Raw genomic sequence first — 21126 nt, forward strand, 5'->3', positions numbered from 1 at the left:
CCCGCACCGGGGAGAAAGCGGCCCCGTGCTAATTAAAGCCGCAGGAAAGGAGCCCTGAGTGCTGCTGACGGCCCCCTTGTTGCACCTCGTTCAGAGAGCTCCTCACCACACCGGTCAGCCCGCTGGCAGAGGAGTTCCCTTGATACTGTGTCAGGTGGATCTTCTCCTTGCTCGTCGGGCCTTTTCCCCCCGAGGTTTGTAGGCTCACAGATGCCAAAGCCCGGCTACACCTACAGCTGCTGGCCGGCTCCGTTTGCCAGCTGTCCCCGAGCCTTTACCCTTAGCCAGCAGGAGCCAGGCCAGCACCCCATGCCTTTCTCCCTTGCCACCAGAGCTCGGGAGTCACTCTGGATATCACAGAATCACAGAATCATAGGGGTTGGAAGGGACCTCAAGAGATCATCAGGTCCAACCCCCTGCCAAAGCAGCTCCCCAGCTCATATTGCACAGATGGGCATCCAGATGGGTCTTGAATATCTCCAGAGAAGGAGACTCCACACCCCCCTGGGCAGCCTGTCCCAGGGCTCTGTCACCCTCACTGTGAAAAAGTTCTTCCGCATGTTGGTGCGGAACTTCCTGTGCTCCAACTTGAGGCCATTGCCCCTTGTCCTGTCTCCACAGACCACTGAAAAGGAACTGGCCATTTCCCCCTGCCTCCCATACTTAAGATATTTACAAACATTAATCCCCTCTTAGTCTTCTTTTCTCCAGGCTGAACAGCCCCAGATCACTCAGCCTTTCCTCATAGGGGAGATGCTCCAGGCCGTTAATCATCTTTGTAGCCCTCCTCTAGACTCTCTCCAGGAGATCCTTGCCTTTTTTTTATCCCAGGGAGCCCAGAACTGGACAAAATACCCCAGGTGGTGCCTGACCAGGGCAGAGTAGAAGAGGAAGATCACCGGGCATAAGGTCACCCTGGCAGTAGAAAGGTAATAGCCTGAGGGCAAAACAAGCTTTTACAGCCTCTCCACATCCTGAAGTCTGATCACTTGGCAAGAAAGAAAATTCCTCAGGTACCAGGTCAGGTTGGCAGATGGTGCCTTTATCCTGCAGGTAAGGGGAGGTGGGATGAAAGTCTCTAATCACTGCTCCTCTCCTCCTGTTCCAATAACTTGGTTCCTGCTCACCTGGCCCTCCTGCCTCCCCCTGGTATATCTTTGTTTTTGCCTGTTCCCAGGTAATTGCAGATCTGCTTGTGGAGATTAGCTACAGACCTGAGACCTCCCAGGAGCACCACAGGAAAGCAAGTTTTGAGTTTGAGATGCTACTAGCCCGTTAACAGGGTAACACTAATGGCTGCTTCTGCATGTCTGCTACTGTTTTTTAATGCAACTTAAGCTGTCATCATGTTTATGCCAGAAATGCTGGTAATGCTACTTTGGGCCATTTCTTGGACTGTTGCACAGGAAAATCTGGAGTCCCATTGGTCACCTGGAGCTGAGCTCAGCTCATGATGGCAAAGATGGAAACCTTGCTATGAGCAGGCCTAGCTGAACTTCATGCTCTTCACAGGGAATGGAGAGGTCTTTCCAGAGAGAGGAGGCCACGTGTACTGAGATTTAAACAGGCTGAAAATAAACACCTGAGCAGGTAACTTTAACCTACAGGCCAAAAGCAACTTGTCTTTTGTGTCATGGGAAACTACTGTGAGGTAGTGTTACCTCACCGCTATGTGAGGCCTGGATGCTCTGTGTAATTCTCAGCTGAGTAACTTTACCTGTGGTGGCATGGTACCACTGAAAAGCTTTTGGAGCCCCGAGTCAGGAGTGTTGCAGAAGGAAAAGTTGCCAGCACCATGACAGGTACACACAGACAGAAGCAATCCAATGCAAAATCATACTGCTCAGGGTTGGGCTTTTATTTAAGGCAAAATATAATCACAGCTTTAATATTCATACTACAGATATACACGGAGTTTGTTCTGCCACTATGAAGCTCAGTATTTTCACTGCTTTTAAAAAGCTATAAAATCTAGTTTCTATTGTAATCTACAATACAAAACTAATACAATAAACACGCTCTGAAAGATCACAGTGTTTAAAACATTAGAAGAGCAGGGGTCCTGCTTTTAAACGATAAGGTGCATTTCTAAAGAATCAAATCAGTCTTGATTCTATAGGGCCTGTACCATATTATGGCTGTAAATGGCTATTAACACTGAGAAACCAGTCTAGGGTGAGGCGTCATGTACTCAAGAAACAAACACCATATGTTGGAATATACTGAATGAGTGTCACCAGCACACACTAGACATGGGATAATGCCACTGAGGTTCCCTGTACTTTTGATTGGTATTGGCGGTTGTGTATCCTGCAGCTGTACTGTGGGAAAATGGGAACAAACACTGCTATCAAAAAAGGTCCCTGTGCTTTCCTCTCGCTATCCAAACAAGCCTTACTAGTTCCATGTAGAGGGAAGTTTGCAGGCTTGGGGCCCAGAATGATGCAGTTTTACCCCCATTTTACACCTGTGGAAGGACCTAACCTCACATGCCCGACATCAAGTGGAGATTTGCCACAGACATCAGCGGGTGGCATATCAGGCCCAGAAAATGAGCACAGGAGGCCAATTTGGTGGCAAAATCAGACCACTGTTAAGAGGAAGTCTTTCCTCTCTCGTGTGTGGTCATGGTAAAGAAGACAGAAGCAGTGTTCATTTCTGGTGAGAAAGCCTCTCCTATATCAAGCAGAAATAAATGTTTAATTAGGATTCGTTTTCCATTCATTATGGGATACAATTGACTTCAGGACTTCCACATAAAAAATTCTGGGGAGTGTGCATGTATAATCATGCAGTGCTGTTGCTGAATACCACTGCATTATAAAGTAGCTTTTATTCAAATATCATTATACTACTAGGCAAAATGAGCTTTTAATTAATTTTCTGCCATTCTAGTTGGTATTCCTATAACTTGACCTAAATGCCTCCGCCCTCTCTATGAGTCACGCAATAAGCAAAGTCAAGGGGCTCCCTCATAAGTATTAAAAATAAATATAGCCTTATGCATTTTCAAGCAGATTTGCTACTTACAAACTGACTTTTTTTCAGAGCGTGAAGTAAAACTTTAAATATACAGGGTACAGGATCAACAGTGACGTCAGTGTCAGTACAGATTAGTCAGGAGGTTTAGTAACTCAAAGGCAGCGAAAAGTTGGGGCATGTTGCCTTCTTGGATCTATGTTTCTGAACCTCCTAAGCATCGACAGCTTACATCCCTTCTGTTCCATTAAATGACAGGAGTAGGCAGGGGGTTCAGCTGCAGGCAACTCCTTCACAGGCAGACTTTTTTCAGCACATGATGACTTTGCTAAGAGGGCGACGAGGCGCCCTTCAGGGCGGCTAAACCCGTGCAGTGCACGCAGTACTGTTACCTGTGCAATGATGCAAACTGTGCTGTTCTCTTGGAAAATGCCTATCCACATCCCTAAATTGCTGTATTGTTTTGTTGGCCCTGAGCACTTCTGGCTTATGGCTTTAAAGTATGTTGTTCCCTCAGTAATGTATTTTTTTGGTAATTAGTTGTCTTCAATTTAGCTTTCTGCTGCTTACTGCTTAGTCTGGGACGTATTTATATAAACTCAGATGCCTTCTCTGAGCAATCTAGACTGTGCTGATAGCCAGTGATTGTTGATCAGTGTAGCAATTCACAGGGAGATTACTCTCCAAAACCTACAGGGCAGTTCTTACTCCTGCTACACTCATCTTCCCACAGGTAATAATAGGCACTCACACCAGTGAATATACAGCCCATGCAGGAGATCACCACACCTGAGATTTACCTGTCAAACCTCTCCATGGATCTTGCAGGTGCAGGTAATGAGTGTATAGTCTCAACATGCCATGCATATGCTAAACCAGGTCACTGTTTGCATAAAACGTGCAATATGCTGGCAGGAGCTGTAACTGTATATGCAGGGAACGATGCAAGTACAAAACGTTGCTTGCTTATGACAATTTCCATTTGCACATATTGCACCTGTATGTTTCTGAGTGCATCTGATAGCTGCAGTTCAGTTTTTCCATGGTATTTAAAAAACTAATCAGTAGCCTTACCATATTCTCTGCAAGTCCCTATAATTATTGTGAGAACATCAAAGTGGCATTACTTAACTTTACAGGGTAGCAGAAAGGGTGACTGCTTTACTTGCATTCATTTGTGCATATTTCCCAGAACTCCTTAAATGTGTATTTTGGGATGCTTAGCCATTTCGCTCAGTTTTGATTGTCTTAACAGCACTGAGATACTAGAGAAGTGAACATGCTCCCCAGAAAGTCTCTCTTTGTTTTACTGAATGATGTAAAACATCAGTGACAGTCGTTACACAGTTTAATGCTATTTCCTTAGCAGGTGGGACATGGCAGAGCCAGTGACAAGAGACCAACTGGGAGCGTACAATAACAGTGCAAGTAAGTGGAACATCCCTCTTTAACCAAAATTAATCCACCTTAATTTCAGGAATGAAAGACCTGGGTTGCTTTTTGAAGTTATGTGCAAGTTGGGAGACAAAGGCAGGGAAATCGAAGGGAACAGATTTGCAGACAGCAGATACTGAAAGCAGTGGCACAAGACAAGCATGCTGGGAAGCTGGGAGTAGCAGAAAAAAAATGAAGATATACTAGTTTGAACTGTACTGTTGATGGTATGTATTGCATCTGGCTCTGTGAATCCTGAGATCACTAAATCTGGGCATTGCAGATGTAGTTTCCCTCAAAATATTCTGTGACAGTAATCTATGGATGACCAACCAAAAGACATGAGTAGTTATATAGCTCCTTAAATTGATTTGTCGTCTACAGCTTAACTCACAAACAGCACCACACAAACACGGGTACATCACAAATAAGCACCAATACCCACACAATGCATCCTCTTTGCTTTAACAGCATAACCAGAAATACTATTATATCACTTAAAATTCCTACTGCCTACACTTTAAGAAACTAAACACAGTCAAGAAACGAATGTGCAAACGTGACGTAGTAACTTGTGTTTTACACTTCGAAAGAGGCTTCTCAGGTTTCTGGTAGCAGAGTCTTTTGTCACAGCAGGGTGGCAGGATCTGTTTAGGAACAGACCTTTTGCAGTCTGTTAGGGCCCGATTCGGGGGCAGGAGGAGACAGCATCCAGCTGACAAAGCCTAGCAAAGGTTGTGTGATCGATTTCTTGAAGCAGTGAGGAAGGAGCACGAAGGACCTTACTTTTCTACTACACTGAGAAGTGCTGACAGCTCTGCCCAGGTTGCTTTACTGTCACTGTCCTAGAAGCAACAAACCAAGGTTGCAACAGGACGTGTGTAACAGCATATACAGAAAGAAAAGTGGGGAGACGGAAGCGGAGAGACAGTTAAGAGGAGGGAAAAGATGGAAAAAATGCCCCCCTCACTTAATGACTGGCATTTTCAGAAAAGCCCTGGGGTGTATTTACACTGTGTTCAGAAGCTGTGACTGTGGCACACCTTGTAGCCGCCTCAACCCAGCTAGGTCAGGTAAGAAAAGCCACAAAGCTCCAAGAGTAAGCTCAGACTGCTGCATCTGTCGGAGCAGATGAGTAATTATGTTGCCAGATTTTACAAGGTGTATCCCATGAGGCTGGGTGTTGATGTTACCGCTTCTGATCTTAAGTGTCGGTAAACAAAGCCCGATTGCTGCCCTTGCCCTAGTCAGTGCTGAGCTCACCTAACTTGCAAAGATGTTCAGGGCCTAGACTTTGAAAACTGTGTGGTTGCATGGGTTTTCCCATCATCTAATGGACTCTTACTCAGGGAGCTGTTTTCTTCCTCATGGGATCAGTATCCCATGAAGCCAAACAGATGGCTTCGTATATGGAGGGTGGTTGCAGAGACTGAGGATCTGTTTTGCGGGTGCTGACAAACATGACACGGAGCAGATCCGAGTCTCCCCTGAGTGTAAATCAGAAGGAATTCATTCTACAAAGAGACACAGAGTGGAAGCAACTAGAACACTGATTGACAGAGTTCTTAATTATATTTCCTGCCAGTTATGAAAAATTACATTAAAAGAGAAATGCAAACATGACCGTTGGAAGTTAAGCATGATAAAATGGGGTGATTTTATCTACTGCTATGACATTAAATTTTAACATATATATATATATGTATGTGGTATATGTTCCAATATCAGCATTCAGGACTTGGCCAAGGTTTATTGTGCTCTAGATCTATTGAGGTTTGGCAAAAGTTTTCTTCTTCAAGCATCTCCTGAGAAATAACTAATTGAAAACAATTAAATGTTGTGGCTCACTGATAATTAAAAAGTAGGCACTGGGGACAAAGTCAAAAGGTCGTCTTTATTATTCTGATACACGTGGATTCTGTTAAGGCTGAAGTTTGGAGTTGTTGGGGGTTTTATTGAAGGTGCAGTTATCAAAACACGAAGTGTTTTTATGTTTGCACCTCTAAATAAAAGGATAAAATTTAGCATAGGATGGGAATGGTTGGACTTGACGATCTTCAAAGGTCTCTTCCAACCTTGTGATTCTGTGATTGGCAATAAATGCAGGATTGCAACTGCTCGAGTCCAGATGATGACACAGAGTATTTGGTTGTGTTACACTAGGACAGAATGCTGCTACAGTAGCTACCTAAAGGGTAGGCACAAATGTTGTTACATGTTTTAGCTGAGTGACATTCCCCTACACTGAAAATTGAGACTGAAAAGCTGTTGACCAGAGGGAAAAGCAGATAGGCCAAGTTTTACCTTCCTTAAGCATTTGTTTAACAAGGTTCCAGTTATGAACATGCACTACAAGGAAGGAAATGGATAAAGATCCTAACAGACTCAGGATCTTCTTCACTGCTGACAACTGACTTTGCTGTGATCTAACAGGAGCATTTCCACGTGTCTGGGCAAAGCACACTCACATCTCCATTGACTCTGTGATGTAACTTCACATGTATCCCCCACCCCATTACCCAACAGCTCCTCCTGTGTGTACACATCTAACTGCTCACAGTAACATCCTAAGTGACGTCAATGGCTTTCTTAACAGACCACTTATCCCACAGGTAATAAATATGTAACAGCCACATTTTAACATTTCCATTCAATAAAAATAATAATAATAATCCCTAAATTCTTGACAAACTGATACTGAGCTGCATTGCTTTATTCACCAATGAAATAGGGTTACTTCCTTGATTAAGTAATTAATTAGAGCTGCACAGTGCAAGCCAAAATCGCAGAAGCCCTAATCTGTGGCTCTTAATAGTGCAAGCCATCTCATTAAAATAACAGTGGCAAGAGTAAGAATGGGATTACCACATGAAAATGCAGAAGGATTGCAAGAGGGCTCCAACCTATCGCCTGATCAAGGCCCATGGAAATTAAATGGGAACTTTAATCCATTAGGCATCAAAAATAAAGAAACTGTAATCTCTCCCAGCTGAGAATGCAGGAAGAGAGGCTGCATTGTTTGGCAGTGCATGTAGGTCAGCTTCTTCACCCCCAACTGCAATTTTTGACATACTGGCCTTCCCAATCTGTCTTTAAAGGTAATTGCATTATATTACTCTCACATAAATAAAAATAAATATATTTTAAATACATATGTTGATTTTATAGGTTTTTAGTACAAATCTATGTTAGCATTTTCTTTAGCTTTCAAGTACTATGTCATATATATATATAACACATAGATTGCAACCTTAAGTGCTAGTGCAACTAGTGTTGAGCAACCCATTCATTCCTATAGCTACAAATCATTTGGGCACATACATTATTTTGTTAACCAGGAAAAGAAGCAGCTTCGAGTTTTGTTTCAGGTTTTCCTTGACATAAGTATGCCATCCAAGGTTTGCATTCAGTTTGCAGGGTTTGTAGTGAACGATTTGTCAACGAAAACAGATTTTTTCATCCTCTGAAATGTATATATCTCTGTTCAGAAATGCTGCTATAGGTAATCGATTTTTAAAGGAAGCTTTTGTATTGCTGAACAATACTCTTGTCTTGAAAAAAGCATCTGCCTGCTTTATCTTTGATTTTTTGATCCAAGTCTTCTCCATGGCTCCACTCATCTTCCCTGTGACAGGAAAAGTATTGACAAGAAGTGGTCCGGTTACAGTAAATGAGTGAGGAGACCAGCTCCTTGCCACAGAGTGAGCTCTGAAAGGAAGGGTCAAATTCACTTCTCCTTTATACACGTGAAACCCCACCAGCTGAAATGAACCTGTGAAACTGCAGGCTGAATATACAGCTATCTACACAACTATCATTATACACATATGAAGATGAAAGAGCTCCAAGATATGGGTATTTCTAACACGTGTTACTACAACTAGTGGTTTAGATAAAAAAGTCCCAGATTTTACCTTTGTGCAGTGTAGTGACATGTCTACAACACCCTCCCCAATTAAGTGCATCGCTGTGTGAGGACTTGTTTTTGCAGGTCTCTCTTTAAAGCCTACTGGATGCATCACTGTTTCATTTTTCCATGTCCCTGTAATTCTACCTTGCTTTTTTTTTTCACTTCCCCTGTGTAACCACCAGATTAAAATTTTTGTTAATTCTCCTTTCTCACACACTTGAATAGTTTTTACTTCTTATTACAGCTAAATATCTTCTACCCCCTCAGATTCAATCACTTCCCCCCTTTTATTTTTTTTCATTGACCCATTTTTTTTTTTTTTGACCACAGAGTTCCCTCCCAAAGCCCCAGTATATTTTCTTTTTCACCTGGCTCCCAGCTACTTTAAGGCTAGCGATAGTGGTACCACTGGCTTGTTTTGTAAATAGCCTCTTGACAAATAATTGAAACTGCAGATGCCCTCTCCCGTCGTGGCCCCGGGGGATGTTACTTTCTAGACAAAGACGCTGAAGAGAGGAAACTCAGCTTGGTTGGGTTGCAGCAAGTCAGTCAGGAAACACACAGTCCCCGAGAAGCCTTCATACAGACTATATACACTTTCTAATGCCCGGGAACCAGCCTTAAATTCTTCTGTAAACAAGAACTCTGCGAACCTAAGAAACAACAAAAGAAGAAAGGAAAAAAAGAGAGAGTTTGTTGTTATTTGGTGTCCCTGTATGTCTGTTCATTTGTTGTCTGAAAGCACCATTTTAATAACAGTCAAAGGTTCAAAACAAGTAGAATGTTCATTATTTAACTTCATGTGGAAATTCTACAGTCTCTGATTTCCACGATAAACTGAGGTCCGTAAGATCCAGAAAAGCCAAACCTTTGCCCACTGTAAATCTGCTATGCTTCTCCAGAGCTATTAACTTTTCCTGATTTCTGAGAGACATATTACTGAACAAATACTTTCTAATAACTTTTATCTTGGCTGTTATTTCAGCAGGATACAAGCAATGTTTTGCATCGAAGCGATAAATTCTGTAATGCCGAAACAACTGAACAAATAAAATGTTCTCATTTTGAAGCAAATGGCTGAAAATAAGTCACCCTAATTACTGCACAACTTCATTATTCTGTGCTGTATGAAAACCAGTAACAAACACTGAATACTATCTTTTCAAACACCTATAGTAAATTACAGAAATAAAATGAACCATAATTGTGGCACTCTGACAGAATTTTCAGAGGGATATGCTTGCATCAGGACAAAGTGGAATTAATCCCACTAGCTAAGCTGAACAGCACAATGTCAAACTGGCTAAAGCTGGGAACGATAAATTAAAACCCAGTAAAAGTACAGCAAAGCAGGCCATACACTTGTTCTCCATTTTTAGTGGGGAGGGACAGCATTAAGTGCTCTGAAAATCAGAACAAATCGCTATAACGAGCAGCATCACATTTTACTCTGCTCCTGGACTTGGGTCTGCAACTTGACTGCTCTGACCTCATGTCAGGATGAGACCTGGACCTCTGCCATTCCTCTCCATCCACCCCAGTTCCCAGCCAAGGCAAGCAGGCTGGTGGCCAGGGAGGGAGGAACACCAGGAGAACTTGATGCTTAGCCCACCGCAGGCAGCCTGGGAGCAGGACTGCAGGGCTTGCAGGGATCCCCACAGAGCACATCTGCCCCACAGCACAGAGATAGAACCACACCCAAGGCTTACACCCTCTGATGGTGGTGACCACAGGCTCTGAGCAGCTCTGTAACTGTTCCTGAAACTTTCCAGTGTTACCCTCAATCCAGAATCTTAGGAATGCTAACCTTTGTGCCCTGTATATGTATTTTGAGTTCCCAGTGAGCCTGTACAGCAGCAGGAACACATATGCGCTACCAGCCACTCCATGACATATTCCAGGTCCCTTCTTCAACAGGCCTTTCTGCCAGGTTAGCTCTCCACAGCGGATACAAGTGTCCAGATACTGAGGCTTCTTGGAAACCAGGTAAGCTTTGGCAAACAGGTACGCAATGCCTAGGGGAACAGCAGAGAGATTGTCTCTTGTAACAAGGAGGCTGAGGTTTTCGTTGGACACGTAAGAAAATAAAGATTAACACACCAGAAAAACACAGGCTTGTGCTCTACACATGCCACTGTTACCTATCTGTATCCTGCAAATGGAGGGGAGAGTATCTGGTATGCTAAAACGCACACTGTATGATGTACTTAGCCAGTCCCTGGGACAACACCATTTTCAATCTTTTCAAGGCATTACTTCAGGGTTTACTCTAACATTCACAGTCATTTATCAAATCTTAGGTACATTTTTGCCTTTAAACCAGCAAACTCTTAGCACTGTCTTCTATTGCTTTCCAATCCTCACTCACCTCATCTATTTACACTGACAGAAACAAAGGGCTGGGCAAGATAGATTCTCACATTGTCAATGGATACATTTTTTTTTACTGAATGAGAGGAAACCACCTTCTTTTTCTTTCATTTTCTGTGGGGCCCATGCTGTTTTATCCGGGTTCTAAAGAGTGATGCACACTAACGTCTGTTAAAAGCAAGCAAACAAAAAACCAACCAACCAACCAATATTTGGCTTATTTTTAGAGGGGATTCAAATAGATTAACCATAGTCTTCAACAGAGCACTGCACAGCTCAGTTCATGGTGACCTTAAAAGAATGACACATAACCAAATCAAGTGCCTGGGGAAATGTTTCGAACAGCTCACTTGTGGTCTGAATATAATAGTCACTGAAGTAGCTGAAGAGTGTTCTGGTAAACTACATGTGTATTTTTACCCAAGGACAGTGATGGGATACAGGATTTTCTGGGGAAAACCAATAGCAATTAATGAATATACATGTCTCTAATCCTAAAGTAAACCCGAGTCAAAGGCCACTCCCCTCCCTGGGTACTGAAACAAAGAGGGCACCTTCCCTGCAGGTCTCATCACTGGGCCAGCCACGCTGTAGAAGGAATTTTTGCTTTCCTTTGAAAAATAAAAGGGTTGGTAAGAAAAAGCTGTTTTCACTTCATTAGAGTGCAAGAGCAAGAAGCTTGTTCCTTAATCATACCAACCCAAAGATAAAGCATCAGCAGAAAGCACACTTAAGGGATGTTAATTGTAATGTACTTTTTGTAATTGAAACAGGACACCTCTAAAAGTAATGCATGGATGCTCATGGACACTCCTGCTGGCCACACTGTTCCTGATGCAGGCCAGGATGCCATTGGCCTTCTTGGCCACCTGGGTACATTCAGCTGGCTGTTGATCAGCACCCCTAGGTCTCTCCAGGCAGCTCTTGAGCCACTCCTCTCCAAAGCTGTAACTTTGCATGGGGTGGTGGTGACCCAAGTGCAGGACATGGCACTTGGCCTTGTTGAACCTCATACAACTGGCCTCAGTCTATCGATCCAGGTCTCCCCAGAGCCTTCTCTTCTCCTGGCTGAACAAGCCCAACTCTCTCAGCCTGTCTTCATAGGAGAGGTGATCCAGACCCCTGACCATCTTCACAGCTCTCCTCTGGACTCACTCCAACAGCTCCATGTCTTTCCTGTATGGGGGACCTGAGAGCTGGACACAGTACTCCAGGTGGGGGTCTCACGATTAGATTCTGAACTGACTGACACCAGCCTTACCTCATGAACCCAAACTAAGAATTTATTATCTTTTTCTCCAAAAAACAGTTTTACATGGGTGACTTTCAGAAAACATGCCTTTTGCTAGTACAAACTCCTCTTCATGGGAAAATACTTTGGTCAAATTGAACAACTTTCAAGGTTGGGTAGGATGTGGGGCCTTGAGCAGCCTGGTCTAGTGAGAGGTGTCCCTGCCCATGGCAGGGGGTTTGGAATTTGATGATCTTTAAGGTCCCTTCCAGCCATAATCATTCTGTGGTTCTATGATTCTTTGCATTACCATGTAATAAGGGCAGCTTAAACTTTTGATTGTGATGAGGGCGGGTGAGGGGGAAGTTATTCTGAAGGCCTTCCCAGAACTCACAGTTGTGTTTCTATCTGTGTTCTTTCACATACTGTTTCTCTGTCCAGCCATATGCTGCCTTTTGACTCAGCTATACCATCCGTTGAGGTGTTGTCACGAAAGGGAGAAAGAGTGGGAACCATACAGATCACCAAACTTCTCTCAGCTCTTATCACCTACGCTTTTAAGGCAGAAAATATGCCTATCCTTCCAGCTGCTTCAGCAACAAAAAAAAACACTTAACTGGAAGAAAAATTTTAAATAATTTGCCTGGATCTCATATAATGTCAAAATCAGTCAAATTTAAGCTATTATCTTCTCCATGGTATCACCTAACATGGAAAAGCAATGTGACTGGCATCAGGCTATTCGTAGCATCAACGGGAAAAGAACCTGGAGCTCCATGACACCAGTGCACAAGCTCGTTCTCCCGCTCAATTGTCTCTCCCAGCTCAGGAGGCCAGTTGCTGTTCTGTTCTTGGTCCATAAGGAAATCAACGCTCTGCCACACAAGCTCCTGATCTGCTGGCTGCAGGTACTCGTAATAGGAAAGCAACATCTGAAGGATGGATGAAAGCCCATGTGCTGCACCTGCAGAGAACAGCAACAGCCAAAAGGAGAAGGCAGGTTTAGGTCCTATCTCCATCTCACAGCAACTTCCTCTTGGCACTGATTTCCTTGTCAAATCTGTGATTCTTTCATCTTCTTTAAGCACATTACAATAGTGCTTGGAATAAAAGCTTTTTAGGTGTATGACATTGTGATTTGTCACTACTGTCTTTTTGAGTTCCCCAAGCTATGCAAAAAATACATATGAATTTTGTCTGCTCTCACTCTCGTGTGACTGAAACTTGGTGTGTGAAGTTACACTGAACCTGAACTGAATATTGTTTCAAGATGTCATTCTTCTTGACATACTAATAAATCAGGACCGTTATTCTGTAGTCTCTGTTGAACCTAAATTGAAACTGGACCACAAATGATATTTCCAGCTACTGACTGACAGCATCAGTCAGCTAAAACGTGAAGTTTGGTGCAAAAACTTTCTGTACCTATCAGGGTCACTCTGTCTTGTCCCTCTGCTCCCCTGCCAGAGAACTCACTGACCAACCTCACGCTCTCTGCAGTGTGATACTGTGCCTTAAGGACCCCACCAAGGTCCTGGTCAATGACCCTTCATCACAGCTTCAGATGAGCCCCATTTAAGCTGCTCACAGTGGGTAGGAGCTGACTGTGTGCTTGTGTGGTACTGCTACGGCCATAAATGCGCTGCGAGTCCCTGTGTGGCAACAGCAGCTTACAAATAAAATCCCCTGGCATATCTCTTCTCCACACAGCCATGGGCACCACACCTCTCTGTGCCTCCACCTGACAAGGGCAGATTCACCAGGGTGGAAAGAAGAGGGAATGAAGCTGCTGCCTGCTGCTCCCCTGGTGCAGCACGAACACCTCTTATGTTCTTCAGCACTAGGCAGCATCAGTCCTTCCCTCCAGGTCCCCAGTCCCACTTAGCCAGGAGAAACCCCACGCTGTAGGTTTCATGTGTTTCTTTTCTAAAGTGCATCTACACACAGCGTCACTCTGAAGGTAGCTGGTGTGTTTTACTTACCAAGATACTCTGTTCCATAGTAGGAATACATAAGTGGGAATGGTTTCCTCTTCTTCACTGCATACTGCTTTCCTGATTCTAGTATGGCCAGGCAAATGGATTTTATTTGTGCTGGGGTCAGCACCTAAACAGAAACATCAAAACAAACATCAAGTCCATTATAATACTTATTTATTTATAAGACATTTTGCAGGACAATGCTTTTTGTTTTTTGCTGGTGCACAAAACAAAGTTTTGCATTTAATCTTAGGAGCACACCATAATGTATTACATCATTGCTGAGAGCTCCTTGTGCAAAATAGTACATTTATATAATGTTTCTCAAAAAGAGAGTTTTATCCAGTCTCAGGAAAGTGAACGTCAAATCTTGAGCTGCACAGATGAGGTGAAAAGAGGCCCCCTAAGAGCTCCTGCCTTTTCTTCCCAGAGATCCATCAGCCTGATGGAAGCTGATGACAAGCACCAGGCAGGATGGGGAACAACAGACTGGAGGCACAGCCATTTCGAGAAGACAAAGGAAAACCCAGCTAAGAAGTAAATCTTACAGGCCCTATTGGGACCTGCTGAGCTAGGCATATTTTTCTCAGACAACATAAAAAGAAGCAGCAGGGAAGAAGGTACATTTTATGAAAATCAACACTACATGCATGAGTTCAGAAAGACCTTGGTAACCGAATCTGGCCTTCTTACACCAAAAAAACAGGACTTTATCATTGTGAACAGGCCAACGCTGCCTTCAACGCAGCCTTCAGAAACAACCTATGCCTCCCTCCTAGCAGTGTCAAAAGCAAATAAAACTGACAAATCATCTATTTCCCCAGAGGAAAACTTTCCCAAGTTCCTGGCCTAAAGCCCTCAGGGAGGAATTGGCTTCACAGGTTTTAGCTGCAGCTCCAGTGATAGGCAATTCCGTGATACACCACCTCCCCTCTGCGACAGCCACGTCTGTACTGTGCAGACCAACAGCCAGGCCATTAACCTTCTGCAGTCAAAACCGTGCTTTGGCTTGAGGGGAAAGCCTGTATCCCAGCTGTGCTTTGCCAAAATGTATTTCAAATTGTGCAAGGAGAAGTGAGAAAGAAAAATAAAAAGACAAAATGAGGCAGAAAGAAGAAAAAGGGCCGTATAAATACCCTTGACAAGACAAACAGCAATGCTGACACTCACTGGAACATCAAGATAATGTCTTTAAAATGTTCCTGAACATATTTGATTTTGATATAATTTGTATCATCACAGGATTTACAGTGCTTCAAGCTCAAAAAATGCTGCTAGCATGAAGTATGGAGGCAGCATCTGTTATAGACTCTATTCTCTCATTTGGCATGTAAAGGATGCTACGGATAATTAATGTCACTTAGAACTTGACTGAAAGCTAATGGCTGCAAAATCCTGTTTGTCTATCTTACCTTTCTCCCTGATAACCAAGCGTTGTATCACAGCTGCTCCGAATGACTATGATATTTGTACAACCTGGAGAACAACCTACTTCTGATCTTGATTAGTGTTCTTTAATGTTATTGCAGTAGAAGTAAACAAGCCATTAACATCTGGAGACTTCACTCATTTCCAGTCATTTTTAAATGAATTGTTTTAGCTCCACTGAATTTAAAGAAAAGGTTTAAATCCTAAGGAAATAAGGAGATCAGGGGCTCGGTGAGACACTGCATTCTCCCTGGAACTCTGATTTTGCCATCTTGCAGTTTAGGACCTAGTTCTCCAAATCCTGGATTTCATAAAAGGAATAGTAAGGTAACCCTTTAAAAATAAATGTGGAGGATAAGATGTCCCCGTTGTAGTTGTGGAAGGCAAAGGCACGCTGATTAGAAAAATCATAATCAGTTCATTTTCTGTACGCAGAGGTTCCTGTACTTCATAAAACAACTGGTTTTCAATACAAACCATGTTTTGCTAAGCTTATTTTTTATGTTCAGTGCATTCCATATCCAAAAGGAAGTAATAACAATTTCAAATTGATGAATTTTCAGTCAGTTTAAACTTCCACCCAAAACCAGCCTTGCATAATGCTGCATAAAGAAGTACCAGCTATCGAAAAATGCCTTGTCCACCATTTTTTCACCTAAAGCAAGTATAGAAAGTCAAACACTTAAGCACTATGATTACTTAAATGTATAGGTAGTATACCCTTATGGCTGGCATAATGAAATATTCCAATGAACATCACCCCTTTTTAGGAATGCAAGAACAAAACCAAAAGAAAAGTCCACATGGAAAGCCAGATAAAAAACAATATTTAAAATCAGTATTAGAATGGATGATAGAAGTCAACCTACCCTGACCCACTTCCACATTACCACAGAAAATGGAAAAGAAAATGGGCTGTGTGTCTTGAAACCTATCCCCTCTCTGGCCACTTGGACTGACCTGTAGGCTTGAGGCAGGCAGAAGATGTGACCTAAGAAAGTGAGCTAACTAAATAAGAAAACTTTTGTGCTCACTCCAGATACCTCTTACCAAGTGCCTCAACCCACAGGTCCTGTAGGGCTGCTGCCTGGTTCCAAAAACACTTAAATACAAAGGATTAATATTTGCTTCTTATTGCAGGAAGGGGTTGGCTGGAACAGAGACCTTTGCTCACCATCATTACCAGTGGCCTATCCAAAGACTGAATGATCAGAGATCACATTTAAGATCTCCATTGGCTTGTTACATTTTATTTCAATGAAATCTAGGTGTGTGAAAATCTCCTCACATTTCTTTTACCTTGCCAAGACTGTGGCTGGTCTCTATATGCTCCCTCACAAATCCTTAATAAAACACATAAAATCTTATGAGCAAAACAACAATCATAGAATACATTAATCATAAACACAGACACTGTAGCCATGGTTCTACAAAGTTAATTTTCATTTCAGTGTAGTCACAATGCTTCCTTGCCCCTGGGAATTACTGAAGCAATATGTTTAATTAGGGACAGCAAAGAAATAGATTGATCATCCCAAAGGCTTTGAAAGGATAAATTGCATATTGATATCACGTCCTCTGGTGAAAGCTGTCAGATGCTTTGATGAAGAATAAAGCCAAGATGACAATATGCTACCCAGAAAAATGTTTCATGCTTGAGAGCGGCACAGTTTTGAGAAACTTCTTGAATGTCATTTCATAGGAGCTGGCTACACAGTAGGTAAAATTATTCTTTATCATATCAGCACTTAGTCAAAACACTACTGACACTTCAGCTAACTCTTTCTGTATTTTTAAAGTTACCACAACCTATCACATTAGAAGAGTTTGTTTTAGTCTCCTCACTAGGTCAAATTTCGGAATACATACATTCCATATTTCCCCTGCGATGTCCCTGCCAATTGGTCAGTGGACTTCTTTCTTTTCTGTTTTACATCATTGCCCAGTGATACTGTGTGCTCTTAAATAACCATTCCACTCACATAGGTGACAGCTGCATTCCCATATACCTTTTACTTTAAGCACAACACTTAAGCAGCACCATAATACTTTGGATTTGTACCACTGCCTGTGCCTCAGAGCCCAGCTTATGGTTAAAAAGCCTTGTGATTGTTTCTAACACGTCTCCATTTTTCTCCAGTGCCACTGCAGACAACGTGCCTTCTCCCACTGAGGCAGTCCACAGGCTTGGGAATTATTTAGGGCAGGTACTTTACTCAGTAAACCCCTGTTAGAAGTCAGCAAGGAAGGGCTACGCACACAGCAATGACAGAACACCGACCTCGGCTGCTGTCAGTAGTCTCTCTCAACCTAAGAATGTTCAGCTGGAAGTAAATAATTTTGCAACTTTTAAGCTGCTAAGAGAGGTTTTGTGCTGTATTGGTTATGATGGTGCTGGGCCTAAGACACGTATTTCAAAAACCACAGACAGACATCTCGACCTTGAGGATCAGGCAGAAAGGAGCAGGAAGCTCTTCTTTGCCTCTGAGGACAATAACGTTTTCAGCACTCCATCATTCCTCTGAAGGCTTGCTACAAGCCCCTTGGCTCCTGATGTGCCTTTTGAAAACCACTCCTACGTAACACTGCAGGCTGTAAGCCTTCACACTTTTCAGATCTGACTGTACTTCCTTAGAGCTCTCTCCCCTCTGAGCAGCAGAAGGCGTTGCTGCATGCCAAGTAGCATTACGGTGTTACAGATGCATCAGTGCTCCTAGGAGGCAACCCCTGCACTGAGGTGACTGTGGGCAAAGCCTTCCTCTGTGCATATAAACAAATTAATATGCATCTAACGCACCAGACCTCTCCCTGACACACTTCTAAAAAGCCATATACATTAATTTGGTCATATGCTTTTCCTGATGCTGTAGAAAGTGGCAAAAATAAGATGAAAAAAAAAATGGGTCAGTCCACAAATGAGCCAAGAGGAGCTTTGCCACTACTCTCCTATGCGGGGAGCCCAGCAGAGGGAGCCTGTCAACTGGTTATTATACCCAGAAATGCTGTAAGGAGAAATAGATGCCTGTGGTCAGCAAGGCAGCTGAATCAAGCAGAAAGGCACTGGAGCCAAACTGGTATCTTAATAATCCCTGACATCAGTGTGTGATGCTAAATTCAGTCCTTAAGCTTGATCTTTTCCTGCCAAAGGCAGGGGCTGGGGTTGTTCAGGCACCTCTCCGTGCAATGTCATGGCCTGTTGTTTTTTCTTTCAGATGAGGCCAACACCTGAAGCCACAGAAGAGTAGCAGGTACAGAGACAGAGGGGCCTGCCTCCTCCTAGTGTTATTCCAGTTTGACTGATGCATCTCTGGCAGCACAGCGGGATACCCAGCCCCAAGAGCGCAGCTGCCTGCCTTCCTTACGAGCAGTGCCAAGTACACCCTTCTTTAAAAAAAAACAATTTTTTTAATCTCCTGGAAACTCTATTCAAGGACTGGGATTAGCCCCTGAGGTCCTGCTGCTGCTGCTAATGCAGTATGTGTCATGCTGTAAGAGGACCACGGACAGAACTTTATCTGCAGTGCATGCTTTCCCAAATTTCTCGTATCAGCACACCCACACCACGGTGTGTGCAGAGTCAGCACAACTACCAATGTGAGTGTGTCAGTTCACTGGAAAATGGTATTTGGCTGCAGTCTGGAGTAAAACAGACTTCCCTAGAGATCCCATTGGTATTGCTGGGGTTTAAGATGTAAATTTGGGGGGGCGGGGTTGTGGCTTTCCCCTTGTTTCCGCATGTCAGTCCTATCCTGTTTCATGGGTCACTGATCAGGAGTCCAATCAGAAACTGAAGGCTGCATTTATTGCTGATGAATCCTACTATTGGTAAAGAATACAGTGTTTTTGGTATTACTAACAGAGTACAAAACTTCCACTGGCCTCACTCGCCAGGACTGCACAGCACTAACCCCATCAAACTCTGCTGCTAACGCTGTCCTTCAGAAGGGGAAAAACTCAGACACGGCTGCAAATGAAGCGTTGCAGAAAAGGATGGAGCACAACCATTACTGCAGCTAGGAGGCTGGCTGAGAGCAGCTGGTGATGCTACACAGTAGGTCAAATGCAATGAGCATCTCTACTCACTGTGTCTCAACTTAAACATCGGACAGTTTCAAGTCAAAAACAGCGATGGGCCTTTCTTCAAGCTCCCACTATCCTGGGTTAATGAAGAGAGAGGGAAAATACACACATTTCTCCGGTTACACTCTGCTATATATCAGCCCCCCCATTAATGACAACCCCAACATCTCTCATTCAGCTGCAGTAGGGTATGGCTGGATCTAGCTCTGACATAGTAACTCTCCTAGGTCTTAGAATCATAGAATGTGTAAGGTTGGAAGGGACCTTTAGAGATCATCTAGTGCCACACCCCTGCAGTAAGCAGGGACAACTTCACCAGGTCAGGTTGCTCAGAGCCCCATCAAGCCCATCCCCATCCAGAGATGGGGCCTTCACTACACCTCTAGGCAAGCTATTTCAATGATCTACCACCCTCATATTGAAGAACTTTTTCACAATATCCAACCTAAATCTCCTCTTTTTGAGTTTAAAATTATTGCTCCTTGTCCTACTGCTACATGCCCTCATGAACAGTTCTTCCCCAGCTTTCTTACAGGCACCTTTCAGGTACTGGCAGGCTGCTTATAAAGTCCCACCCCAGAGCCTTCTCTTCTCCAAGCTGCAGTCTTGGGAGGAAACAAGAGGTCATTGTCACCCTCTTTACTTGAAAAACTCAGGGAACACAAGCACACACACATACACTCTGCTGCTGGGAAACTGAAGCAGGAACAAATCAGAGCAGTTCAAGTAACCAAGAAAGAGAATGCGGAAGTGCTCAGGAGGAAATATCCCATCATGGAAAAGGTGAGGTACCCTGGGATGCACTCCTGTGCTACAGCTTTCAAGTGGCAGCTGTCTGCACCCCAGCTGCATGTTCTCTTCTGTCTAGTAGAGGGTAGGAGTCACTACAGAGCAGAGAGAGCCAACAATTTAATTTCAAGCATCTCTCCCTAGAATTGCATGCAAATTCAAGAGCATGAATTGGAAAGCATGTTTAAAAACAGTAAAAATATAAGATTTGCAAATTAACTGAGAGACAAAGCCAATGTTTCTTGGAGAGGCTTGCTTCTACATCACAGAAGGCTACTCCAATTTTTTTCAGAAAAAAAAAAGTAAAATTCTTCTTTTTTATTTTTTATTTATTAATTGCCATCCTCATAATGCATTGCTGAGCCACTCTGGGGGCAAAGACCCTGGGAACTGGCCAAAACAGATGTATCAGTGATGACCTTCCTGCGATCCAAATCCTTGTTTGGAGCCCCTGTCTGTCTACCATCCCTCCAACCAGACTCCAGAGCAGTTTCTGACAGCTGCAGACCAGTCAGAGATCAGTGCTGCACAGACACTGCTTTCTTTCCATCTATGCTCCCTGCACAGGTAGGAGGAAGATTATTTATGTAAAAACCTCTTCATCAGTGGGAAATCCTTTGACTCTGTGTAGTCTCAGTCAGAAAGTTTATCAGTACACGTGTCCTGTCGTTAGCTTATGCCAAAAACTGCAGCATGGAGCCATCACACCCTGATGGGAGATCTCTCTCCTCCTGCACTGGAGACATGTGTCCCTGACAATTCTGTATTACGATGATAAACACCTTCCACTTTGCACTCTGCTTTGAGTAACAGGCAGCCCAGTGTGCTGTAGCTGTGCTGCCCCAAGATCCCATCCCATTTTTTACACCAGCAAGCAGGGAACATCTGCTCTGCCCGTGTATTTTGGAACAGCTTACTTCCCCTTA

At 43.4% G+C, this 21126-nt stretch overlaps 1 protein-coding gene across 1 annotated transcript in view; it reads right to left on the bottom strand.

The window, feature by feature from the left end:
* Positions 1-8165: 8165 nt before the first annotated feature.
* LANCL3 (LanC like family member 3) overlaps positions 8166-21126 on the bottom strand; it is a gene marked incomplete at its 5' end in the record, with an annotated part of 32245 nt that continues 19284 nt past the window's right edge. The window contains 4 exons of the mRNA XM_084265408.1: positions 8166-8976; positions 10131-10338; positions 12691-12888; positions 13907-14030. Coding sequence (XP_084121534.1) covers positions 8817-8976; positions 10131-10338; positions 12691-12888; positions 13907-14030 — 690 coding nt within the window. The 3' untranslated portion in view covers positions 8166-8816. The remainder of the gene's footprint in view (positions 8977-10130; positions 10339-12690; positions 12889-13906; positions 14031-21126) is intronic.

Source organism: Gallinula chloropus (genome assembly GCF_964237585.1).
Source record: "Gallinula chloropus genome assembly, chromosome: 1".
Classification (NCBI taxonomy): domain Eukaryota; kingdom Metazoa; phylum Chordata; class Aves; order Gruiformes; family Rallidae; genus Gallinula; species Gallinula chloropus.